The following is a 27,747-nucleotide window of genomic DNA, read 5'->3' as shown; positions in this document are numbered from 1 at the left end:
TGCCCAGGAGGGGCGGAGTCAGCGCGGTGACGCCCGTCCCCATCCCGCTCACGTGTCAGGCGGCGGCGCCGGCAGGGTGGCCTGGCGTATCACGTGCCCGGCGGGAAGCTGGAAGCGGCCGGCGCGGCATGGGCGAGTCGATCCCGTTGGGCGCCCCGGTGCCGCTGGAGCAGGCCGTGCTGGAGACGTTCTTCTCCCACCTGGGCATCTTCTCGTACGACAAGGCCAAGGACAATGTGGAGAAGGAGCGGGAGGCCAACAAGAGCGCGGGAGCCAGCTGGCTCTCCCTGCTGGCCGGGCTGGCGCACCTGGCCGCCGCCGAGAAGGCCTATCACAGCATGACCTTCCTGGGCCAGAAGCTAGGTACCCGCCGGGCTCGGGCCGCGCGGCGCTCGGGGGCTGCAGGCGCCTCCGCCCTGGGCTCTCCGCTGTGGCGGCCTCCTCCTGCCGCTTGGGGGGCCCGGGCTGGCAGCGCCCGGGCTTTGGGGGCCTGCCCAGGGAGGGAACGGGGCCCCAGGGGCGGCCAGCAGGTGGGCTGAGCGCCCCGCCGGTGGGGGCTGCCTTGGTGCGGTGACAGTGCAGGGGGCGGTGCCGCTGCCGCTGCTGAATGGAAGCCGGGGCAGCGTTCAGCCATCCAGCCGCTGGACCTGATGCCCGAGGAGGCAAAGGTTCCCTGCTGCCGCTTGTGGCCATTGACAGCAGCATCCCCGGCTACGTGTACTGCTGGCAGAGAGGTGGTGGCTGCTTTCTAGCTGACTGTCATAGTTACAGCCACCGCTTACATCCTGCTGTGGAGTCTCGGCAGAAAGGCCAATGATTGACTTGTGGGTCAGACTGAACAGCTCTGTAACCTGCTAGACGTTGCCTCTTAATGTCAGAGTTGAGCATGCTAGCAGTGCAGTGGGGAAAGGTTGCGCTACATCTGTCCACGTTCAGTGTGTCCTGTACATATACTAGGATTTCGGCCTCCAGAGTTATAGTTTACAAGCATTTAAGTTCATACACACAATATTTGATGATCTAATCCAGCAGTTCTCAAGCTCTGGGTCAGGAGCCCAAAATGGGTTGTGACCCCATTTTAATGGTGTCACCAAGGCTGGCCTGGAGTTGCTGGGGGACAGGGCCGAAGCCTAAGCCCCAACACCTGGGGCCGAAGCCTGAAGGTTTCAGCCTTGTGTGTTGGGACTCAGGTCACAGGCCACCCACCTGGGGCTGAAGCCCTTGGGCTTCAACTTTGCCTCCCTGCCTGTGTCAGTGGGGCATGTGTGGTTCAGGCTTCAGCCCTCCGCGTTGGGGTTATGTAGTAATTTTTATTGTCATAAGGGGGTCATGGTGCAATGAAGTTTGAGAACCCTTGATTTAATCTTCCCCCTACTTTATATACATATATTAAAAACAAAACAAAAAAACCCCCAATGTAGGCTGATACCTGTAGGGCCACCCTTGGGTATATGATAGTATGAGGGTTAAAGCGAAACATGTGAGTTGATAGTATAAGGCACAGCAGTTATTCATCTGGCAACTTGACAATGTATGGCTTTTGAGACTGGGCAAAAAGTGTAAGAATCTGCACAATTAGGTACTGTGGCCGTGGGTCTGGCCAAACTCTTCTCAGTGCAGTGCCAAAAAGGGGTGGGACAGAGGATTCATGTAATCTTTGCACTCATGGCCCTAGAGTAGGGGAGGTCAGTAGGCAGACTGAGTCAAATCTGGACTGCCAGATGCTTTTGAACACACCCCAAAATCTTTCTTTAATTATCATTATTTTTTTCTCCTTCTCTGGAATCTGGACCTTGACTATACCCTGACCAGGAAATTTGGACCTTGACAAAAAAAACAAACTGATTACCTCTGCCCTAAAGGCTAAAGTTAGCACAGCCTCAGGGCTGCTTTAATTTAGCCAGACTGCTAACAGCCCCCCTAAAAGTAGTTACACAGATGGGGATGGCGGGAACATAAGAAGCTCTAGCAATAATCCCTTCTGCCCTCTGCTTGGTTATGCTGATTTTATGCCATCTGGGGATTTCCTCTTACGTGGGGCCATTCCAGATGCCCTGTTGAAGGCAGCTGATTGCCCTTTTACGTCTGGAAGTGGCACACAGGGCATATTGAAGGCCAAAGATCTGTCCTATAACTCTCTAGGCACCAACTATATGTACAATATGATGGGGGCTAATTCAGCTACAACTAATCAGGAAAAAGATCTTGGAGTCATCGTGGATAGTTCTCTGAAGACATCCACACAGTGTGCAGAAGCAGTCAAAAAAGCAAATAGGATGTTAGGAATCATTAAAAAAGGCATAGAGAATAAGACAGAGAATATCTTATTGCCCTTATATAAATCCATGGTACGCCCACATCTTGAGTACTGCGTACAGATATGGTGGTCTTATCTCAAAAAAGATATGCTGGCATTAGAAAAGGTTCAGAGAAGGGCAACTAAAATGATTAGGAGTTTGGAACAGGGCCCATATGAGGAGAGATTAAAGAGGCTAGCACTTTTCAGCTTGGAAAAGAGGAGACTAAGGGGGGATATGATAGGTATATAAAATCATGAGTGATGTGGAGAAGGTAAATAAGGAAAAGTTATTTACTTGTTCCCATTATATACGAACTAGGGGCCGCCAAATGAAATTAATGGGCAGCAGGTTTAAAACAAATAAAAGGAAGTTGTTCTTCACACAGCAAACAGTCAACTTGTAGAACTTCTTGCCTGAGGAGATTGTGAAGGCTAGGACTATAATAGGGTTTAAAAGAGAATGGGATAAATTCATGGAGATTAAGTCCATTAATGGCTATTAGCCAGGATGGGTAAGGAATGGTCTCCTTAGCCTCCGTTTGTCAGAGGGTGAAGATAGATGGCAGGAGAGAGATCACTTGATCATTACATGTTAGGTTCACTCCCTCTGGGGTACCTGGCATTGGCCAATGTCGGAAGACAGGTTACTGAGCTATATGGACCTTTGGTCTGACCCAGTACGGCCATTCTTATGTTCTTTTCCCATGCTCCCCCATGATTATGCCCCTACCATGAGATGGAGAGACCACTTATAGGTTTAAGAAGGTAGTTAAAATTTCATGCCCATTCAGTTCTCTGCTTGAGACTGCCAACAAGAATGCAAATTAGTGCTGCTGTTAGTGGTGGCTTTTCACTTGGATACCTTCAACTTTTGATCACCTGAGGTGGATTTGATGTGAAAAGAACCTTTTGCAATTACAAATTTCCTAAGTAGTTTTGAGGTGCAGTGTGGTTTTGGAATTCTTTTCCTAAAGTACTGTATTTGAGATATTGGTGATGAGATAATAGGAACATGACTGAGTTAAAGATTTTAATATGAAAACCATGGATATGGTCTGCTGCAATTCTGAAGTAAATAGACAATGTTGTGTAACTTACTGCAAATTCTGGGGTGATGATGATGTATGTAATCATCTGATTCTGTCCACTGTCTATATCCAGGGGAAAGTGCTGTATGATGCTGTTCTAAAATAGTGCAAAAATCATAAGCCCAGTCCTTGGGGTTTCACACGACTGTCACATCTTTCACTCAAATGTAGTACGTTCAAAAATATAACACCAGCTCTGCAAATAGTTTAAAAGCAACAGGCACCAAAGTAGCCTGGTCTGTTTCTCTAAAAGAGAATGGGATAATGATATCTCTGTTGACTTTGCTGATATTCTTTCTTACACTAAAACAGATTTTAAAGTTCTAGGCTTTGTGGCTGAACATGCACTTGGGCGCTCTCTTTTATTGGTGCATGAGAGGCATTTTAAGAAAACAATTCTTTTTCGTCTGTCAGCATCTATAATCAGCAATATGAGTAACTGTATGACCAAAAACTGATCAGTCATATCCAATGCCACAACTTTGTTACGTAGGTTTGTAATTTAAAATGTAAGCAAGATAACTTGTTAACTACTCAGGCTAATATGTCATACCTGCTGACATCAGACACCAGGCTAAATTGACTTTGGATAATCAGGTATTATTTGTCCAAGTGGCTTGTTGTGGACTTTGGGGGCCAGCAGAGACAGGGTTTTCATTTTGTTTCTCTGGTGTTTGAAAAATTCTCTGTCAAGTTTGCAGTTGCAAAGTATTTGAAAACTTGAGGTCCTGAATGAAACTCTTTCAATATCTGCATAAAATCTAGTCTTTGAAGTAGTGTTTTTAAAATATATATTATTTGTGTTACGTGGATTTTCCTTAACATGTTAGCATATCTTTCAGTCTAAAAAATGAAGGGAATTCCATTTTAAGGCTTGCACACTGTGAACTTAAAGTTCACGACTTTAGTTCCCAGAATGAATCAGATTGGAACAAAGGTGCTGATCCTGCAATCTATCCCTTAGGGGTGGACCCTTGTATAGAGTCTCACTGAAGTCAGTGTGGTTCCACCCGGGCATTGGTTTAGCCCCAGTAGATTCACCTGCAAGATGGGGGCCTCAGTGCTCTGTGAATGTTGACTCTTTTGCCTTCTGTGTTGAGCCCGCTGTCTGCTGAGCGTTTCTGGTGTTTTTGCCTGGTTCAGTGAACTGACATGATTGCAAGCTGCAGATGTAAGCGGAAGTAATGCATATAGTCAGTGAGTAAGATTTTATCCAGATTTATGGTTGGAATCTTACTTGTAAAAAAGGGGAGAGCGGTTTGCAGTGTCACTGTACATAATGTTACATGACCTGTGGTGGAGTCTGTCCTCATAATGTAATGCAGCATCTTAAAAGTGGCCTGCAAGGGCTGTTTTTTTTTCTTATTTCTTTTTTCTTCTTTTTTGTTTTTAAAGAAAGTCTGCCCTTTTTTGCTGCTTAATTTTTTTCATGTAATACATTATGTTGGAAAGATGTTATTTAGATTGTAAAATTAAGCCCTCTGAAGTTAGGAAATGATGATTTAAATTGCTTATGCAACCTTATTTTGGCCCCCTTGTACTTCGACAGTCTTTAATTACAAAACTACATACTATATTTTTCACAGGATTTATTCTGCAGCTGTGTATTCTCTACTTCTGCCTTGATGGCAACCTGGGCCAAGATTTAGAATGTTCATGTTCACCTTGTTGCTGCGGCACACTGCTTGAATTGTCAGCAAGAATTTAGCAACAGAAGGGAAATGGCAATTTAAAAAAGTTTATCTCTCTTCTAACCCTGAATGGAATTTCATGGGACAAAGAAAAGGTGCTTCTCTAGCCTCAGAACTCTGCCTGCCAAATTTCAAAGTCGTGCTGCAGACAATGAAAGTATTAAGTTTATTTTCAAAAAAAGGTCCCAAGAATCTTTTTTAGAATGGAGTATGCTTAACATCCAAAATACAGTTTATTAGTAAGGCTAAGATTTTGTCATGGATATTTTTAGTAAACGTCACGGACAATAATGAAGAATTAACAGAAGCCTGTGACCTGTCCCTGATGTTTACTAAAAATATCCATGGTAGAGTGAGGAGCCTGGGCAGCTGCAGATGGTCTGGGAGCTCCAGGGTCCTCCTATGCTGAACTTCAGTGGTCCCCCTGGGGCGGTGAGGAGCGACGGGGGACCCTGCAGTTCCCAGCTGGGGCTGGCTGAAGTCACAGAGGTCTTTGGAAGTCACGGAATCTAAAGGAACTAAAATTCCTTTCTCCTTTCAACTCTATATTTAATTTCACTAGTTCTTCAGTCACTGTAGAATGGATACAAGTAGATAAGACCTAAATTTATAATGTACTATGTTAAGCCTTTACTGTTTGATTTTTACATTTTCTTTCTGCTCTATTCATGCTGGTAGCGGCTCTTTGTTGTAGCATCGAGTTGTTATGAAGCAAGGACACCTCTGCAGCAGATCTGTGCATCTATTTAGTAATACAGGTGGCCTTCAGTGGAGGTTATTAATTAGAGCTAGTGAAGTGGTGCCTTCATGCAGTCCGTTCCTGGCATCTAATGAAGTATGTTTACTTTTTTTTAAATCGCAAGTGGTGTCAAGCAGCTGTTGAGAAAATACAAGCCCACATTCCCCTTGTTCTCAATAATTTAAGATGTACTTTTTTGAATTTTGTCTTGTTATGGAACAACCTGCCATGCAGTCCTCTGAAGTATGTGGATATTGTTTCCCTCCGGGATTTTGATTTGCAGTTGGGTTGTTTGGGGAGTTGAAAACTTTTGGTATACACACAATTGTATGGTTCACATTTAAGTTCTGTCTTACAAATTTTAAATGTTTCATTTTTTAAAGGGCATTGTCACATTAAAAGGTCTAGCGTTATTAATAGTATCGTAGATTATTAAAATTGCGCCATGACTCGTGTGTCTAGTCTCCAGAGAAAGGAGTGTTTCCAGTTCACAGCTGATATGTTAGCAAGGCTAGGTGAGAATTTACTTATATTGCGACCTTCCTGAAAATTGGAGATGGGTGGGAGAGAGGCAGGCAGGCAGAGAGCGAAGTCTTACATCAGTCCCTTGTTGAAAAATGAATTGCAACAAGCATGAATTATGCCAGTCACTGAACAAAATTATGTGTAGTGTCTATGCAAATGCTTATTCCCAATGTACTTATCTGAAAAGTATTCTGTGAGTGGAAAAATACCTCAGGGAAATGTCTTAATGTAGACATTTAGGAGCACCTAGCTGAAAGGAGGCATGGTTGCTCACCATTTCCCAATATTGTTGTCTTATCTTTGCCATCCCTGGGTTTTGGTAATACATCCATATTTATCTGAACAGGTGGTCAGTCATTCTTCAGCCGAAAGGACTCCATCCGAACCATCTACACATCTCTGCACAATGAGCTGAAGAAGGTGGTGGCGACGGGTCGCAATGCACTAGGAGGAACAGCTCCTCACTTGGAAGAGCTGCTTTCTCACCTGTCTGAACAGCTCTGTTTTTTTGTTCAGGCTCGGATGGAAATTGCTGACTTCTATGAAAAAATGTTCACCCTCAGCACCCAAAAGTTCATTAACTCTGAGGAACTCGTAAACATTTTGGAATCCATCCTAAAGAAATACAGCTCAAGGTGAGTTCTTGTTTATTAGAATTAAATACTCAGATGTGTCATGATGTTCTATTCAGTACTGTAAACGAGGATGAGGCCTAAGCAAGTCCTCTCCAGCAAGTATAATAATTTTACTGTCCTATGCTTTTGTTAAGCAGCACAGTCCTCCACCTGAGTTCATGCATTAAACAAATGTGACATGAGTAACACAGCATTTCTCCAGTACTCAAAACATGACCCTTCTTGCAAGAAAATGTGAAGACACTTTAGCTCATCATGGTCACAGAATTGTCTTCTCAGTCGTTTCCTGCACTCAGTAAATAGGAAGAGTTGTGTTAATTATAGGCAGTGAAGGGGGTTTTGCAGCAGCAGTGTTTCATGGGAAAAATATGTTAAATTCAAAGTGGACTTAAGTTTACGAGGATGAACATAGAATTACTGTAGAAATAAGATACAAATACTTGCATCTGAGCAGTTTTGTGTTTAGACTGGAAAATGTGCCCCTTACCTCGTCTCCAGAAGTATATGTAGAGATTAAAATAATGTGTAGTTAATCTACAGGTAAATTAAAATCTCACTACAGGATATATTTCTTTATGAATACCATTGTTGCCACTCTGGAAACACTTTACACCATACCCTGAAGTCACCTTAGATTTACTGGACCAACAGAGCAGCAAGTACCAGAGTTTCTGTGCCCTCTAGCTGCAAACTATAGATGATCAAATTTATGGGTGATTGCAGGAGTCCCCAATCTGATCACAGCTGATACAAAGGTCTATACAAAGAGAGGCTGTTTCTTAATTATCTAAAACATAGAAGCCTTTACACTGATAGTGATTTTGAAATGTACTGTGGGTTAAAATTGAAAAGAGGATGACTTAGTATATAGAATAAAACAATGACAATTGTTTAAAAATAGTCAGCTGTTGTAGACAGTCTTTGAAAGCTAACAAAAATGTTCAGTTTACTTTCTCCTCTAGGTAACAATCACATTCTCATCAGAAATACATTTGAGGGGTTCCTATGTCTGGAAGCTAAATTAGATTTTAAACTGACACGTGCTTTAGGAAGAATCAACATAATTCTCAGTGCTGCCTTAAAACATTCCAGATCTAGGCACTGCAGTTTAATAATTTACCATTTCAATGTAAATTCTGCAGACTCAGCTCTTGTTGGGTACCAGTGCAAATGGTTAGATAAAAAGGACACTAATAACATATTGTAAGAAACATAGGCAGAATCACTTTGGAACTGGTGGAAGCTTAAAACATTAAAGGGACAATGCACATTAAAAATTGCATGTTTCAGAAACTTTTCCCTCTTAGTGCTTTTAGCGTTATCTAAGACTGGAGAAAAATATCTTTCTGTTTCCATTTGGTTTATGCTGTGTGCTTGACAGCACTTGTATAGCCTGTTTCACAAGTTATTGGAAGAGCAAAACATACTAAGAAATGTAAAATGACCAAAATTGGCAAAGATTGTGGGTAATACCTAGAAACTTCAAACTTTTTAAAATAGATTTCATGTTCCTGTCACTAGTCTTTATAACTTTTTAATGTATTTTTTCATCCTTTCTGTTCTTTAGATCTCAGATGGCTGCCAGAGATAGTAGCTCAGATCCTGCTCTGGATTAGATGGCTGCCTCTATGACGGAGGAATCCAAAAGTGACATAGTCAGTGTAGTGGCTTCTGTGCCAAAAGGGGGTGTAGCTAGGGCTTCCTTCAACTCTGGCATTTCTCGGTTGCCAGAGAAATCTCTGCAGGCTACTACCAGCAAGTGTAGACTAGAGCAGTTTTCACATTGCTCTAATATCTGATAGGGACTGATCAGGTGCAATCTCAGAATTGGGGGAGTGAAATAAAGCCACCTTTGTGCCATCTCTTCTCCTTGTCTCCTTTCTGGGAGTATGTGAATCTTCTTCATCTGCATCTCAAAATCTGGGCCATTATTAGTAATTTGATTTGTAGGTTTTTAAGGTCAGAAAGGACCACTATGATCATCTCATCTGACCTCACTCTCTTTCCTTCCTTCATTTGACTTACTTGGAAAATTAAATATGGATATGGATATAAAACTGGAGCAAGGTGGTATGCTGTTTGGAGTGGCTCATGACCTTGAGTGCCAACCTCCAGGCAGACTGTCAAGAAGCAGGGCAGGGACCCCAAACTAGTTGTATGTTTGGCAATTAGATTTCACCAATCCAGTAACAAGCGTGAACTCCTGAAGCACTATAACAGTCTTACCACGGAGTCTCAGACAATCGCCTGGGGCATTCCAGTCTCTCTCGCAAGAGAGGCATTCCAGTCTCTCAGGCAAGCTGGATTTAATGATAGTTGGTTGCTATACACCAAAGATCAAGAAAGACTCAGATTGTTTACAGTCCCAAGAGACCAGTGACTTACCCCAGGTCAGTTTGTATCTTAGATCTCACTCCAAATACCACTCTTGTGGCCAAGTCTATAGTAAACTGTCTAAGGATTTATTGACTAAGAAAAGAAATGAGAGTTACTACAAGGTTAAAGTGGGCAAGCATGTATACACAAATAAGTTAGTTTATGGTTCCAAAAGGAACAGGAGTACTTGTGGCACCTTAGAGACTAACAAATTTATTTGAGCATAAGCTTTCGTGGGCTACAGCCCACTTCATCGGATGCATGCACTGGAAAATACAGTAGGAAGATATATATATAATATAAAAAAAAAAAATTCCCCTCTCACCCCTATGGGTGGTATGTGTCTTCCTCAACCTCGGGTCCTCTACCAGAGGCCTGGGAGTTTGAGGGTTCTGCGCAGTATCTTAGCTGTTCCTAGCACTGCACTCTTCTGGACAGAGAGCTCTGATGTTGTTCCTGGGATCTGTTGGAGCCACTCACCCAGCTTAGGAGTCACAGCCCCGAGTGCTCCTACCACCACTGGGACCACTTTGGCCTTCACTTTCCACATCCTCTCTAGTTCCTCTTTCAGGCCCTGGTACTTCTCCAGCTTCTCATATTCCTTCTTCCTGATGTTGCTGTCACTTGGCACTGCTATATCTATCACCACCGCTGTCTTCTGGTCCTTGTCTATTACCACGATGTCTGGTTGATTGGCCAGTACCTGCCTGTCCGTCTGGATCTGGAAGTCCCACAGAATCTTAGCCCTGCTATTCTCCACAACCTTCTGTGGAATCTCCCATCTGGTCTTGGGAGGGTCTAGCCCATACGCTGTGCAGATGTTCCTGTACACAATGCCAGCCACTTGGTTGTGCCGTTCAGTGTATGCTGTTCCTGCCTGCATCTTACATCCTGCCACTATGTGTTGGACTGTCTCTGAGGCCTCTCTGCACAGTCTGCACCTTGGGTCCTCTCTAGTGTGGTAGACCCCTGCTTCAATGGATCTGGTGCTCAGTGCCTGTTCCTGTGCTGCTATGATCAGTGCCTCAGTGCTGTCTTTTAGTCCAGCCCTTTCCAGCCACTGGTAGGATTTCCCAATGTCAGCCACCTCAGCTATCTGTCGATGGTACATCCCATGCAGGGTCTTGTCTTGCCATGGCACTTCTTCTGCTTGGTCTTCCTCCCATGTCTGCTGCTGCCTCAGGCATTCTCTCAGCAGCTCATCTTTGGGGGCCATCTTACTGATGTACTCCTGGATGTTCCGGGTTTCATCCAGGACAGTGGCTTTGACGCTCACCAAGCCCCGCCCGCCTTCTTTCCGGCTGGTATACAGTCTCTGGGTGTTGGACTTGGGGTGGAAACCTCCGTGCATTGTGAGGAGCTTCCGGGTCTTCACATCGGCAGCCTCCATGTCCTCCTTTGGCCAGCTCACTATACCGGCAGGGTATCTGATGACCGGCAGGGCGTATCTGTTGATGGCGTGGATCTTGTTCTTCCCACTGAGCTGGCTCTTCAGGACCTGTCTTATCCTTTGGTGATACTTGGATGTTGCTGTCTTCCTTGCCTCCTCATCGTGGTTTCCATGTGACTGTGGGACGCCAAGGTACTTGTAGCTGGTCTGTATGTCTGCTATGTGGCCCGCTGGTAGTTCCACCCCATCAGTCTTGACTACCTTCCCTCTCTTCACTACCATCCGGCCACACTTCTCCAGTCCGAATGACATCCCGATATCCTCACTGTAGATCCGCGTCAGGTGGATTAGCGAGTCGATGTCTCGTTCATTCTTAGCATACAGCTTGATGTCATCCATGTAGAGGAGGTGGCTGATGGTAGTTCCACTCCTGAACCTGTACCCGTATCCAGTCCTTGTGATTATCTGGCTGAGGGGGTTTAAGCCTATGCAGAACAGCAGCGGGGACAGTGCATCACCTTGGTATATGGCGCACTTGATGGCCACTTGTGCAAGCTGCCTTGAGTTGACTTCCAGTGTTGTCTTCCATAGTCCCATTGAGTTCTTGAGGAAGGTCCTTAGTGTCCTGTTGACTTTGTATAGCGCCAGACATTCACAGATCCACGTGTGCGGCATTGAGTCGTAGGCTTTCCTGTAGTCAATCCAGGCTGTGCTCAGATTGGTCTGTCTAGACCTTGAGTCTTGGGCGACTGCTCTATCTATGAGCAACTGGTGTTTTGAGCCTCTGGTGTTGTTCCCAATGCCCTTCTGAGCTGTGCTCATGTACTGGCCCATGTGGTCCTGTAGCTTGGCAGCTATGATGCCTGATAGGACTTTCCATGTTGTGGGGAGGCAGGTTATTGGCCGGTAGTTGGACGGTTCTGTCCCCTTGCAGGGGTCTTTCATGATCAGCACTGTCCTTCCTTGTGTTAGCCAGTTTGGGTGGGAGCCTGCTGCTAGCAGCTGGTTCATCTGTGCTGCTAGGCGTTCATGCACTGCTGTTAGTTTCTTTAGCCAGTAGGTGTGGATCATGTCTGGTCCAGGTGCTGTCCAGCTCTTCATGTTCTTGACCCGCTGCTGGATGTCTTCTACTGTGATGGTGACTGGTTTCTGTTCTGGGAGATTGCTGTGCTCCGTTCTCAGGTCCTGCAGCCACTTTGCACTGGTGTTATGAGTCTTCTCTTTCTCCCATATGTTCTTCCAGTACTGTTCAGTTTCTGCTGCTGGTGGCTCTGCTGTTATTGTGTTGTTGCACTGCAGTTGGGAGTACACCTTGGATGGTTCTTTGGAGAACAGGGCATTTACTTTTTTGGCCTCTGCTTCTCTAGTGTATCTCCTTAGCCTGGTAGCCAGTGCTGTGAGCCTTTGTTTAGCAGTCTCTAGGGCTTCAGATGGAGTCAGGCCCTTGTATTTTTTCAGTAGCTGAGTCTTATCCTTAATCTCTACACCCTTCTGTAGTTCCACCAGCTGACTAACTTCTCTCCGAGTCGCCTTGATCTTATCCTCCAACCTCATTTTCCAGGGTGGGTACATACTGTTGTTCTTCTTGATCGTGTAGCCAAGCATCTCCAGGATTACAGAGGCTGTAGCGTATACCAGTTCATTGGTTTGAGTTATGGTGGTAGTAGGGATTGTGATGAGGGCTCTATTGGCATCTTCTAACATACTATCTGATGGTACTTCTCCACTGAGCCTTGGTAATCGGTCTCGAGGATTGACTGTAGCTAGTTTCTCCATGATCTTATGCCTCATATCAGCTGCTGTGCTCTGCAATGGAGGGGGTGGCAGTGAAGTTTCAGCTTCAGGTGTGGGCTGCACATCCACTTGTTCTTCCAGGTCTTCTTGAGTCTGGGATGTAATGTGGAGTTGGTCTATCTCAAGCTGTGAGAGCAGCTTCCTCTTTACTATGTTGAAGCGTTGGGTAACTAGCTGTTTCTCAGTAAGTGTGGATGTAGGTCTTTTGTCCATCCATAGTCCCCTCATACGTTTCATATATCCCCTCTCATTAGGTCTACTGTTGCAGTAGCATTCCATCAATTCCAGGTTCTCTTGTCTCGTCCATGAATGGTTTGTTCCAGTAGCCCACTTATCGTCAGATTGTCCTGGTTCCTCAACATCTGGTGCGGACCTTGTTAATCCGGGCAACGTCCGAGCCGGCATGACTCTCCTAGTTTGTGTCACTCTCATATTTGAGGTGGGCAGGTGAAGCGTTAGGGGGTCTTTTGCCCAAGGACCCCTACTGGAAAGTTGGGTACCAACCGGGATTTGAACCCCCGTCTCCCATATCAAAGGGCGGTAATCTTAACCACTATGCTATCCAGTCGCTATATAATATATATATAAAAAAATTCAGAGAACATGAAACAATGGGTGATACCGTACACACTATAAGGAGAGTGATCAGTTAAGGTGAGCTATTATCAACAGGAGAGAAAAAGAACTGTTTGTAGTGGTAATGAAAATGGCCCATTTCCAGCAACTGACAAGAAGATGTGAGGAACTGTGGTGGTGGTGGTGGGGGGGAGAAACATGGGGAAATAGTTTTACTTTGTGTAATGGCCCATCCACTCCCAGTCTTGATTCAAGCCTAATTTAATGGTGTCCAATTTGCAAATGAATTCCAATTCAGCAGTCTCTCGTTGGAGTCTGTTTTTGAAGTTGTAATATTGCGACTTTTAGGCCTATAATCGAGTGGCCAGGGAGATTGAAGTGCTCTCCAACTGGTTTTTGAATGTTATAATTGTTGACGTCTGATTTGTGTCCATTTATTCTTTTACGTAGAGACTGTCAGAGTTGTAGGAATTGGTCAACTCTGAATGTCTTTTAGGGCTAAACCAGGTTGATCCTTGGAATCTCTGCTTCCGTTTCTTAGCTCCAGCCCTGTGAGAGTCCAAACAGCAAAACAGAGAGGAAAATTTTTTCTTATCAGCTGCTTTGATTTCCTTCTTCCAGAATTCAAGCTGAGGGGATGAGCCCTTTTGCACATAGCCTTTTCATGGCTGTGACGGAGCAGTTAGTGTTTGTATTGTGATGTCCCTCAATGGCCCATTTAGTTTTGATAGTTTTCAGAGTAGCAGCCGTGTTAGTCTGTATCCACAAAAGGAACAGGAGTACTTGTGGTGCCTTAGAGACTAACCAATTTATTTGAGCATAAGCTTTTGTGAGCTATAGCCCACTTCATCAGATGCATAGAGTGGAACATATAGCAAGAAGATAGATAGATAGATATATAATATATATATATATATATATATATATATATATAATATACACATACACAGAGAACTTGAAAATGTGGGAGTAGCCCAACCAACTCTAAGAGGCTAATTAATAAAGATGAGCAATTATCAGCAGAAGAAAAAAACCTTTTGTAGTGATAATCAAGATAGCCCACTTAAGACAGTTTGACAAGAAGCTGTGAGGATACTTAACATGGGGAAATAGATTCAATGTGTATAATGGCTCAGCCATTCCCAGTCTCTATTCAAACCTAAGTTGATGGTGTCTAATTTGCATATTAATTCAAGTTCAGCAGTTTCTCGTTGGAGTCTGTTTTTGAAGCTTTTCTGTTGCAAGATTGCCACCTTTAGGTCTGTTATTGAGTGACCAGAGAGGTTGAAGTGTTCTCCTACTGGTTTTGAATGTTATGATTTGATAGGCAGGAGTAGATCCCTCCTGGCTGGGTTCATGGTTTCAAAGCAAATGTTTTTTTACAGTTACAAAGTAAAAAATTAAATATTGCCTTGTGACAACAAGGTGTTGTAAGCAGTTCACAGTTCTTAATACACAGGCTGAATTCCCTGCTCAGTCTGGGACCAGTCTTCCCATTTCAAAGTCTTACAAACATTCTTGTTGCCTTCAGAGTAGATGGAGGAGGTGAGAGGTGACATCATTGCCCCTCATTTTATACTCTCTACCTGGTGCTGGAAAGATAGTTGCAGTGTCACAGGGATTAGACAGTCCCCATAGTGTATGGTCTCACAGGAGACTCCGGAAGGGGGTCCACTGGGAGAGTAAATTGTTCTTCATTAGCCATCTATACATGGAAGGCTAGTCCTGATGTAAATCTATTTTGGGGGTGTTAGTTGCTCCTTCGTTGCCACAGAGAAGCTAGCTTGTTGGCATCTCCCAAACTCACATGTTGCAATAACTTACATATAGCTTAACTTTGCATACAATGGTAGTACATACAATTGAACAGGATAGTAATGTTCAACAGATTTTTCAAATTATACCTTACAAGGCATACTTAGTATAAAACATATAACGGTGATAAATATGTGGGTACAAGGTGTTATTTTGAGGTATAGTGTCGGTGTTCTACTAGAATATTGTAAAAATCCTGTCTGTTTTATGCAATGCTATGCTTCCTCAAGACATTTCTGTGTTATGAGACTTAATTAAAGCAGATGTTCTTGGCATATAACTGTCCATTTATTCTGCAGTCAGCATACTTTCAAGCTTTCAGTTGAGGCTGATGTGTATTTTTGGATTAAAACAGTTTAATGAATCCTGCTATTTCGTGAGACATGAAAAGATAACTGAGGCATGAAGCAAAGTGGGAGTTAGGAGCTGCACATCATAATGTTAATCCACAAGACTTGGCAGAACTGTATTTACATGAATATTTTAGCTTTTAATCATAAATAACCTTCATAGGTCAATGTCGCTATAATAAGTGTTCAAATGCTTGATGGTCTAAGTTTAGCACATTTTGAGACTATTTAGAAGGAATAAGGTTTCAGAAGAATGAATTCACTTAATAGACAGGACAGTATTCTTATTTATACTAACAGACAGCAGATCAGTGAAAATAAATACATAACGCTGTACGTGGTAGAATATTCATATTAATCAGCACACTCATTTTCTCAGAGAACTGTTCTAATAGACCTGTGGCTCCCACATCTGAAATAGCCAGTAAACCCTGGATCTTTGCTGCAGTAGAAAGCTAAAATGTGTGTTAATATAAAGCATTAATGTTGGGTAAATTGTCTAATTTATCTTCAGAGCAGTGTTCATCATGTGATCTGCCAGATTTCTTTCAAAATAACTACCCTCCCCCCCAAGCTAGAAAGGATGTATTAATGCCACACAACCAACTGCTGATGGCTACTTTAATGGTGTTCTGTAATCTGTCCGACACAGTTCTCAGGTTCTTGTGTCAGACTGTCAGTGTTAATATGCACTAGAGAGATGAGTTATACTGGTTCCTGTTTCCCTTAAAGAAACCTGCTAAAAATTTGGGGTGAGGGGAAATGTGCTTTTTTGCTGTTTTAAGATGACTTAAATAAAGTCTGGCCAGCTTAAATCTACCTTTTAATTTATCTTCCCTTAAAAATATAAGGAATATTACATCTTGTCTTTCCTGTTTTTGCTTAGTGGCCCATAAAAGCTAATTGGGAGCATTCTCAGTCCTTACTTGAAGGAGTCAGCATGTTATACCTTGTTCAGGAAAAACAGGATAGACAAGTTCTGAATTAATCCTCTCAGGAAAAAAATAAGAATCCACACAGACTTCTGTGTATCAAACAGGAGCAAACAAGGGACACACGCCCATTTCCCCCTTCTGTAATTTATTATAACAGGGAGAGATAAATGAGTTCTCTCTCACTTTCATTAGATAGAACTACATTTATTTTTTATTTTAGAAAGAATGTAAACCCCTTTGCTTCAGGACATAAACTAACCACTTATTTTGAGGGGTTAGGAAAAAACTTTCCATGTGGCTATTTTTTTTTTCAATAATTTCCCATTAGGGGTTTCTTGCAACTTCCTTTGAAGTATCTGGTACTGGCCACCATCAGAGAGAATATCACACCAGTGTGGCCACTGGTCTGATCCAGTAAAGTAATTTCTGTGTGACAGCATAACACATTTTGTGTGATATGATACAGTATATTAAATCTTGTATGCAATTCCCATCTTGACTCAAAACCAAGATGACATCACTGTATCAGTGAAGATACAGTGGTGTACTCTGCTAGTTTCATTTGGTGCCTTAGGACGCTTGCAGCACCATCAGTGGTCATGATGGTCTGGGAAATTCGACCAGAACAACTAATGCATGCCATCTTGGATAGGCTCCCGATGAGAAACTTCCTGTGGTAATTTGAGATTTACTTTTGAATAGGAAAATTGCATGTAAACATTGTACATATTCAAAATGAGGATTTAAGTGCTGGGACTGGGGGAGATATCTGCTTAGGAGCAAATCCAGTGGTGGTTGGAATTCTTTTGCAGTGCCTGTAGGACCAGTCACAGATTTTGCACATATGGCTATGTTTTTGAAGGGATATTCTATAATACGAGAGTTTCCACTTCTATCTAAGTAAGTTCCAAACATACATGTTTGTTACGTGACTGGAAATTTGAGTTTCTGTACAGGTCACACATGCAAGAGGATGGAGCTGCTCTGCTTCCTCTAAATAAGAGGCATATTAAAAATTCAAGTTCATTTAAGAAAAGTGAGAGGTTCATTCTCTAATTTCCTGTGTCCTATCTCACCCAGGCCTGCTCTGACATGGCAGGACTCCTCTTGTGTATAAAACGTGTAATGGCACTCAGACTAAGGCCTGGTCTACACTATGCGTTTAAACCGATTTTAGCAGCGTTAAACCAATTTAACGCACCCGTCCACACAACGAGGCTCTTTGTATCGATATAAAGGGCTCTTTACACCGGTTTCTGTACTCTTCCTCGACGAGAGGAGTAGCACTGAAATCGGTATTACCATATTGGATTAGGGTTAGTATGACCGCAAATAGACGGTATTGGCCTCCAGGCGGTATCCCACAGTGCACCATTGTGACCGCTCTGGACAGCAATCTGAACTCGGATGCAGTGGCCAGGTAGACAGGAAAAGCCCTGCAAACTTCTGAATTTCATTTCTTGTTTGCCCAGCGTGGAGCTCTGATCAGCACGGGTGGCGATGCAGTCCCAAATCCAAAAATAGCTCCAGCATGGACAGTATGGGAGATACTGGATCTGACTGCTGTATGGGGAGAGAAATCTGTTCTATCAAAGCTCCGTTACAGAAGATGAAATGTCAAAGCATTTGAAAAAAATCTCCAGGCTATGATACAGAGTCCACAGCACAGTGCTGTGTGACAAGTGTAACGGAAAGCCAAAGAATCAAATGGACGACTCATAGGAGAAGAGGAGGGGGTACTTGAAGGACCCAGCTATCCACACGTCCCCAGCAGTCCCCGAAAAGTATTTGCATTCCTTGGCTGAGCTCTCCTGTGCCTGAGGGTGACAAAACACATTGTCCCGAGTGGTTCAGGGATAGCTCGGTAATTACGAACCTCCCCCCCGTGGGAAAAGAAAAAAAAGGGGGGAAAAAACAAAAATCGTTTCTTACTTTTTTCAAATGTCACCTCTGTCTACTGCATGCTTTCTGGAGATGCAATGCTGTGGCAGTGGAAACAGGCAGTATCCTCTCCATCCCCTCCCGGTGGCAGAGATACATATGACCGCTATCCTCATCATCAATCAGCCGTGAGTGCTCTGGCTGGCCTCAGGTGAGGTCAGCGGGGTGCCTGGGATTCTAGTCAATGGTAACAGACCGCTGGTACCGTCTTCATCATAGCAAACTGAGGGCTGAGCTCCATCAGCACCTCCCTTTCATGTGTAAGAAAAGATTCTGTATGCCCTGGACTATCATAAGCAAGCTGGAGGCTGCCATCGCCTCATTTTAATCTACTAACAAGTCAGTGTTTCTTATTCTGCATTCTTATTCACTTCAATCACACATGGGGGGACACTGCAACGGTAGCACAGGTGTTGGTGGGAGCAGCAGGAAGCAACGGATCTGACACGAGCAAGCTGTGGCTGTCTGGTACACTGGTCTCGTATACACTTGCAACCATAATTCTAAGGCAGGACTGACTCTTTTTAGATACCTAGAAGGGATTGACTCGGGAGTCAGCCGGCAGGCACCTATGACACGCAGCAGACCGTTCAGACACATCTCATTGGCATTTACATGGCATAGGCAGACAGTACAGAGACTGATAACCGTCTCCTGGATCTTGCAAAGGCAAATGAATGCTGCTGTGTAGCGCTGCAGTACCGCCTCTGTTAGCAACATCCAGTAGACATACGGTGACAGTAAAAAAAAGCTGAATGGGCTCCATGGTTGCCGTGCTATGGCGTCTGCCAGGGCAATCCAGGGAAAAAGGGCGTGAAATGATTGTCTGCTGTTGCTTTCACGGAGGAAGGAATGACTGACGACATTTACCCAAAATCACCCACGACACTGTTTTTGCGCCATCATGCACTGGGATCTCAACCCAGAATTCCAATGGGTGGGGGAGACTGCGGGAACTATGGGATAGCTACGGGATAGCTATCCACAGTGCAACGCTCCAGAAATCGACGCTAGCCTCGGGCCATGGACACACACCACCGAATTAATGTGCTTAGTGTGGCCGCGTGCATTCGACTTTATACAATCTGTTTTACAAAACCGGTTTATGTAAAATCGGAATAATCCCGTAGTATAGACATACCCTAAGATCTTTGTTTTTTTTCTTCAACTTCTGTTGTACAAGTGAAGGGATGATCTTGTCCTCAAATTTCTGGTGTCTGATGGATTCAGCCATGATAGCAGCTCCAGTGTGATGTTGGTCAGACCTCCATCAGACCTTGCCCCTCAGCTGCTGTGATTTAAAGTTTTGAGAGCAGGTTTGGCAGCAGATACAGTCAATTATGGTTTTATTTACCAAATCCCCCTATTCAACCCCTGCTGTTCCTGTTTCATTGTGAGGAAACAAGTGACTATGAGGAAGCCTAGATGGACAACAATCGTGCAATTTTGGGTGTGTTAGTTGCTTTGACAGAGATGTCTGGGTAACTAGACCATAACCATCAAAAAGTATCTTATTGCCGGTAGTTATGGAATATTAAAATAGCATGTTTTTTTAAAAATAAGTTCAGTATCCTAGTTGTGGGAAAGGGAAGTGGCATTGGTGTTGGAACTTATCAAATTTTTTCCATTGATACACGCACATTTGTATCATTTGGTTTTATCAGGTATGAAGAGATGCTACATTTTTAATTTAAAATATTTATGCAAAAACAATGTTAAGTCATGCTTTTAAACTAATCAGCATAGAATTCTTCTGCCTACTCTTTCTGTTTGACTTTCAGTGATGTTTTGCCTGCGAGTTGGTGTACTAGTGAATATAACACTTTTGGTGTCATGAGCAACATCCATCACACTTTTTTAAAAATGTTTTGTTTTCTAGATTTCACCATCCAATCCTCAGTCCTCTTGAAAGCAGCTTCCAGCTGGAAGTGGATGTGCTTGCACATCTTTTAAAGGCTCAGGCTCAGATCTCAGAGTGGAAGTTTCTCCCATCCCTAGTCAACTTGCACAGTGCTCATACAAAGCTGCAGACGTGGGGCCAGATTTTTGAGAAACAGCGAGAGACCAAGAAACATCTGTTTGGAGGGCAGTCTCAGAAGGCCGTACAACCGCCACACCTTTTCCTCTGGTTGCTGAAACTCAAAAACATTCTCCTTGCCAAGTTTAGCTTTTACTTTCATGAGGCCCTCAGTCGACAAACAACTGCATCCGAAATGAAAACGTTGACTGCTAGAACTAACCCTGATTATTTTGGGAAAATTTCCAGCTTCATCAGGAAATATGACGCGGTTAATGTTTCTCTTATCTTTGACAACCGTGGGTCAGAGAGCTTCCAGGGACATGGCTACCATCATCCCCACTCTTACAGGGAAGCCCCAAAGGGGGTGGATCAATACCCAGCTGTGGTCTCTCTGCCCAGTGACAGGCCTGTAATGCACTGGCCCAATGTAATCATGATTATGACTGACAGAACCGCTGACCTGAACAGTTTGGACAAGGTTGTTCACTTCTATGATGACAAAGTCCAAAGCACGTACTTTCTGACACGCCCTGAACCTCATTTTACCATTGTAGTTATTTTTGAGGCTAAGAAATCAGAGAGGGACTCACATTTCATCTCTTTTCTCAATGAAATCTCACATTCTCTCAAGAACTCCAAAGCTTTTGCAGGCCTAAAGCCAGGATCCAAAGGATAAAATAAATTTTGAGTTGCAGATTGCAAGGCCATACATTAGACTGGAAAAAATAAATATTCTCGCTTTCAAGGAGTACATTCATTCACTATTCTCAGAGTTTGTTTAAAAAGGAACGGTTATTTTAATATTTGTTGTGAATGCTTTTTTAGCTCATGAAAACACTTGAATAAAAATATAGAAAGAATTTTCTAGGCTGTGCACATTGGAATGACTTAGCTGTGGTGCACCAAAATGGCTGAGGTATTTTTTTTTGCATGGTGCTCTATTCACAGTATGAATTAATATTTTTCAGTCCATGACATTTTGTCCTTAACTAAGTGGAATGTATGCACTTTATATTATGCTGATCATTGACTATAACTTATGCAGAATTTATTGAAAACTTGGTTAGAATGATTAAATTGTCTTTTCAGGACACACTGCTGTTACATTAACTATCAGGAACTATAATGGAATCTTATTTCTTAACAGTGATACTCATTGGGGATTATTGGAAATTTGCAGCTCTTCAAGCAAACAATTGCAATAAAGTCCATACATCATAAAATGTACTCTTATTTTGGTAACTAATGTCACTATACAAAAACTTGAAAAATAAGTCTTAGCAATGAGGCTTTTCTTTGACGTTTGCTTTTAAATCCCCACTAAACTAAGGAGAGAATGCCAATATTGTGAACTATAAAGTGCAGGTTAGCCATAATTCTACAGGATATAGAAGCAAAAAAGTCAAATCTGCAGCACAAGCATAGAGTGCAATGTCCACATGATTACAGCTTATAAAGTACACTGGTAATGTCAAAACTATGGGATGCTAGGTTTTAAATTTCTGCTTATGGAACGAAATTGAAGATTGTCGCTTCAGTTTGTGCCGATAGGTAGGTAGTTTGAAATAATTGCAGGTAGTTTGAAATAATCTTGAGGAAAAATAACAAAGCCCTTATATTTCTTTCGTCCATTTGCTTTTCTGATGACAATGCAATAGAAAAATCCAAACCAAAAACTAAAAAAGTCATGTATCTACACTCTTACAATTAGAGTAAGGCTGCACTATTGTTGGTTTTCATAGTTATTTTTTCTTTAGTACATCTTCAGTTTTGCTTTCTGTTCAGATATAATTACCAACATTTTTAAATAACTTTCCAGTTAAGATGAAAGCCAAAATTGTTTTGGTACTCGGATCTAAGACCTTCTACAACACTTGCAGTGCAGTTTATCACGTTTTGAAATGTCTCCCTCCCACTTCACTTTTTTTTTTAGTTTAAAAAAAAGACAGTTCCCTTCTCAACTTTTTAAAGTCATTGTGGTACATGAGTGCTCTCTATTTCCTGTCCAGTTATTATTTAAAAAAAATCATTTGCCTGTACTTGTGGCCTTCTTATAATGGGTGATTCTATCTCCCTTATGATTTGTATCTTACTCCACAAGCACTTTTACTGGAAATCAAGTGGGACTAATCATGAAGTGTGAGGTGAGTAAGGTTGAACCTTAATGGTTGCACTTCATAGATTGTAAGCAGATGTAATAAGCACATCATCAGATTTACTTTATATGTAAAGTAGGTCATTTAAGCCAAAATTTTGGTTACCCCATTCCATTAAGACTTGCAGAACTTCAGCCTCAGTGGCAAGCATAGTGAAAGCAACTAAAGAAAATCTGAAGAGCAGATGAAGTTTTCATTTTCTTCTTTGTAAGAATAGTGCACTTACCTTTCCCCCTTGATGCATATATAATTTTTCTTAGCCTCCATGGAAGTTGCATGCATATATTGAGGAGAAAATATACAATGTGATTTGCTTCCCTATAAAATGTTAAATAGAGCCATCCAAACTTCATTAAATTATATGCAAATGTCATACTTCTATTGTAAGTGCTTCAACATATTGTCCATCTAGCTGAGAAAATTTGCATTCCATCTACGCTAGTCCTAAATTAGCAATGGTAACACAGGTTATAGTTGGAAAGACTATTGCTTGCCACTGAAAAGTGCTAGAATGTGAAAATATGTAAGGTGGGACATGGCCAGCACCTAACTTTGCTATGTTACAGTTTCCAAATCATGCTGTCTTTTAACAGGGTGGAATGTTGCTCTTGCTTCAGGGATCCAGGTCCTTGTCCTTAAAGGTATTTAGGCTCCTAATTTCCATTTAAACTAATAGGAGTTAGGTGCCTCAGTACTTTTGAGAATCTGGGCCCCTATGTGGAGATGATGTCTGTGTTTTTCCTCTTTTAGACAGACCATTTTAACAACTCAACCCCTGCTCCGCAAATCTCAAAACAAACAACTGTAATCAATGAATGCTCCAGCCCTGTCTCTTTAGCTTGAATATGAGCAAAGGTGCTGTCATTAGCAGTGGCCTCATCCTTCATTAGGGTAATGAGTTGTTGCACAAACCCTTTCTGCCACTTTTACCCCTGATAATAACTGGGGCTTTGGTGGAGGGATGTGGGTGTAAATACCTTCTCTGCTGGTGTTTGGGAAGCAGAGAGCAGCAGTCTGAGCTGTGCCTGCACAGGTCATGGAGAGAGAGGCAAGGGACAGACCTGCTGTTCATAGGGAGCAGAGCAGCAGCTGCCAGCAGAGTTGCTGAGTTTGGCTAGTGAGTGCACCTGTGCTTTTCTCCCTACAGGGCTCTCTGTTCAATAGCACTTGTGGTGGAGTAGTGGGAGCTGCTCCATTCACCAGCTCACCCTCTGCTGGCTCTGAGGGAAGCAAAAGGGTCTGAGGCCTTCCTGCACTGTAAAAAAGCCCCTTAGAGTCATGTTGCTGCTTCCTACCTGCATTCATGGTGGCTTATTGGAAGAGTGAGCAGTTATAGGAGCAGCATGATGCCCAGTGAAGGCTTCAGGTAAGAGCTGCTGCAGATTTAGCTGTAGCAAGAGGAGCAAGGTGGAGTTGAGAGGCTGGTGTGTTGGCTGCTGTGAGGAGCATAAGTGTTTGCCAGAGGAGAAGGGGGGTAAATGTGTGGGACCTTGCTGAGGAGAGGAAGGAGAATTGTATGTGGCCTAGGAGGTCAAGCTGGGGGGGGCACTGAATATGTGGGTTGTGGGGTGGGTGTTGGATGTGGCCTGGGAGTGGAAATTGCGTAGAGCTTTGAGAGAAACATTGAATGGTTGTGGTATCAGGGATTCAAAGAAAATTAGAAACTGAGTGATGTCTGGGGAAGGGGTGGGTTGGCTTGGTGAGGATCCCTGCTGTCTATGGGAAGGAATTTCTGTCCAGGGTGATGGGACTATAGTGTTGCTACAAATTCTGAATATACAAAAAAAAAACAGGAAGTGTGTACATTTTAAGTGTTAAAATGTTAACTGGTACACAGCATACTTATTCACAGCAGCCGTTCAGCTCTAAACCCACCCTTCCATGAGTAAGTGGGAAAGAACATGTTTTCTAGAGCAGTGTATGATATGCTGATGCACATGAATAGCAGGATTTGCAAACAAACTTCCATTGCATGGATACTTGTCATTCAGGCTGCTAAGCTGGAGAAATAAATCTGGAAGATGGATTTCTCTTTTAAATTTATTCACTGTTATAGCAAAACACAGAACAACAATAATGATTTTTAATAGAAACACAGTGAAATAAAATACTGTAGATGAAATATATCCCTATCTGTGTAGCATAGTTGTTTGTTTGGCTTCATAAAAGTATTCAGTGCTCAGTGGGACAGGAGAATAGAAACTATAGTATTGGAGCAAAATTTCAAATATCTGTGGATAAAGACCCCCCGCACACCCACCCACCCACCCACACTTTTTAAATGATGGGTGTTGGATATAGTTTCTTCCAAATAATGCTGAATTCCTGTGCATAAATGTAATTCAGCACTCCAGTACTTTAGTGAAGTCTAGTTCTGAATTTAGCATTGGACCCTTCCCTGTTTTAATATGCTAAACCAGAGCCCCAGCTCTGAACAGCCCTGAATTTTGGAGTTCTGAATTTTGCAGCATTTGGCACGTAATGCTTAATTGTTGGCACATAGAGAACTTCTCACTGTGCTATGCAAACTTTAGGTTTGAATTCTGCAAGGAGAACTGTGTAGGCAGACACTTGTGGGGCTCTGAGTGCCAGGCTCTGAGTGCCAGCATCTGCCTGCAGGGTTGTCCTGGTAGATCAGGGCCTTAAAGTAGTAGAATGGGGAGTGCAGAGGCTTTTTAGGCCATAGGATTAGGAGATGTCTGGAGACATCTGCAGACAAGGAGTTGAGGCAGTGGTGTACAAGAGCAACGTGATGGAGTTGATAGGCAGATCTCTAGTCCAAAGAATTGTGGGAGAAGAGTTGTATCTAAAAACATTTGTTTGGGTGGGGATGCATTAAATGTCCAAAAATGTTCTAGGCCCCATGCAGACACTAATAAGGCCTGGTTCCTATTTTGAAGAGCTTACAGGCTAAGTGACACATCACACAACAAAGAGGTGATAGAATTTGTATGATATGTACTGGTGGGATGTCAGTAAAAAGCTGCACTATCAAAACAAGCTCCCAGATATGGAGTAGGTAGGGTTAGACAACAGACAAAGCAACAAGTGTGGTTACTTGGCAAAATGTGTGCAGGGTTGACTTTCATATTGAAAATGAGAGAGTTCGGGCTATAAGGACTAGTGGGTGAATGGCCTGATCACATCCCATCTGCCACCCATTCCTGATGACCTCCCTGAATTAAGTATGTAAGTTTAAGTGCTAATGTACTTGTACAGACTCTTTCATTACGTAGAAAGTGTAAATGTGCTTACGGAAACAGTTGGGGCCAACACTTCTGGCTATATTTAAAAGATTAAAACAGGTATTGAGGCATTGATCTACTCAGTACCCACTCAAGTCACTTAGAATAGCAACCTAAAAGATTTTCACGTTCCAAATTCCATATACCAGTCACTTGAGTCAACAAGGATTCTGGTAGAACTGTTAATTTAAAACTACTCAGCCTGGGAGGGGTAGGGAGAGAGGTGGATTTGACTGCAAAAAGTATTCTCAGTTCTTACCTATTTAATACTTACGTTGTATAAGGTTTTTATGTACAGTGTTATTTTCCTTAAAAAAATCTGTCCTACTCCTCTCCTTGCTATGAAAACAGAGCAGTTTGAGAATTGAAACTGGTGAGATGCTTTATGTTGTGCTCTAGGGAGTTTTTAATCTGAGCACAACACTCCTGCTATTCAAACTTTAATGTTGACAGGGAAAAAATAACAACCCCCATATCCTATCTGAAAGCACCAAAGCTCAAGGTTTACCTAATTCACTGACTTAATTTTTTTATACAAATCCACATTATAAATGTAAATAATTTCATGACGATCTTCCATCCTATTGTTTTCTCCTAACGGGTACACCTACAGTTCTTCTCTCTGCTCTGTTACCACACACTAAGCTCATGAGCCAGTGTCACTTCCCCCAGCTGCTGTCCCAAAGGCCCAGCTCATATCAGCTATTTAGGGATCGCTTTTGTGCACAGCTAGAGTACCTCCTGCTCCAGATCAATCTGTTGCTGTTGGCCAGGCAGAGGCAGTGATCCCCTAACCAAGGTTGTATAGGTGCAGCAGCTATAAGAAAAGGATCCGAGAGCCCTGCACATGCTATCAAAGGGGCAGCAGTGTTCCAAAATCAAAAGGCCTGCCTTTCCCTCTTACTTTAGAAGGGGATTAAGCCCAAAGGTAAGAGAAATAAATCCTTCCTCTTAGGATCAGTAGCCTCCCAGATGTATTTTTTAATTATTCTCTCTTCTGACTCCCAAGAGCAACCCCTTCTTATTTTCTTCCCTCCCCCCGCACCTTATTTTTATTTATTTAATAAAAATATTAGCAGTTATCTGGCCCATTCTTGGAGACAGCTTTGCTAGTTTCATTGCAGTGGCACAGAGCAAAGATGCATTCCCATCTCACGATCTTGTGCTGCAGATGCTGTTTTTCAAAGGAGGTGCTGCAGTAACTCGCACAAAGATCCCTAGGTCACAGCTGGGATCTGAATACAGCCTGGTGCATAAAGCTGAGAGAAGAATAGCAAAGCTGAATCAGAGGAGGCAGGTCACTAGGAGATGTGGTGGGGGCAGATAACAGTAGCTTTAGAAAAGAAGTGGGGGGGGGGGCGGGGGAATAGCTCAAGTAAAAACTGCAGTGGAGACCAAACTTCAGAGGAACTTTCATTGACCCTTCTATACTATAGCTTGTGAACTGTTGGCCTAATTTTACATTAATCCATATATATTTTATATACCATAAAATCTGCACTATGCTCTACCTGCAGTAAGCACCTGCCTCTTACACGTGACCCTTTTGAAGTATCCACAAAGTTTCCAGAACAGTTTTGTTCAATCCTTAGGTGGTAACTACCTTTGCTAAATAACTGCTTTTTGCTGATGTTGTATTGGGTGGTTGCTTACGGTGAGCATCACTGCATACCGTTACTTAAATGGGGGGATATTTTGTTCTGAGTTAGCATTTGACGTTGGAAAAGTAGAGCAATATGCTGCTATTTTTGCAGTTCACTGCTGATAGGATAAAATATTTAGTGACACAAAATTTTAGCACTGTGTATGCATTATTTGCTACGAAAGTACTGAGATTTTTCTCCGCACGTGAAAACATCTACTCAATGTGCAGTGGCAGTCAAAAAAGTGATCAGAATGCTGGGAATAATTAAGAAAGGGATAGATAATAGGACAGAAAATATCATGTTGCCTCTATATAAATCCATGGTACGCCCACATCTTGAATACATATGTGGTCATCCCATCTCAAAAAAGAGATATTGGAATTGGAAAAGATTCAGAAAAGGACAACAAAAATGATTGGGGTGTGGAATGGCGTCTATATGAGGAGAGATTAATAAAACTGGGACTTTTCAGCTTGTAAAAGAGATGGCTAAGGGGAGATATGATCGAGGTCTATAAAATCATGAC

At 42.8% G+C, this 27,747-nt stretch overlaps 1 protein-coding gene across 1 annotated transcript; it reads left to right on the top strand.

Annotated features, from left to right (window-relative positions):
• The first annotated feature begins 77 nt into the window (after window positions 1–77).
• On the top strand, window positions 78–21,800 carry KICS2 (KICSTOR subunit 2). Its single transcript, XM_032769516.2, has 3 exons — window positions 78–363; window positions 6,689–6,977; window positions 20,034–21,800. The coding sequence occupies exons 1-3, from the start codon at window positions 129–131 to the stop codon at window positions 20,848–20,850; spliced, it is 1,341 nt and encodes a 446-aa protein (XP_032625407.1). The 5' UTR covers window positions 78–128; the 3' UTR covers window positions 20,851–21,800.
• Window positions 21,801–27,747: the final 5,947 nt, after the last annotated feature.

This window comes from Chelonoidis abingdonii, chromosome 1 (genome assembly GCF_003597395.2).
Source record: "Chelonoidis abingdonii isolate Lonesome George chromosome 1, CheloAbing_2.0, whole genome shotgun sequence".
NCBI lineage: Eukaryota > Metazoa > Chordata > Testudines > Testudinidae > Chelonoidis > Chelonoidis abingdonii.
Note: the sequence above shows the minus strand (reverse complement) of the source record. Positions and strands in the feature narration are given on the sequence as shown.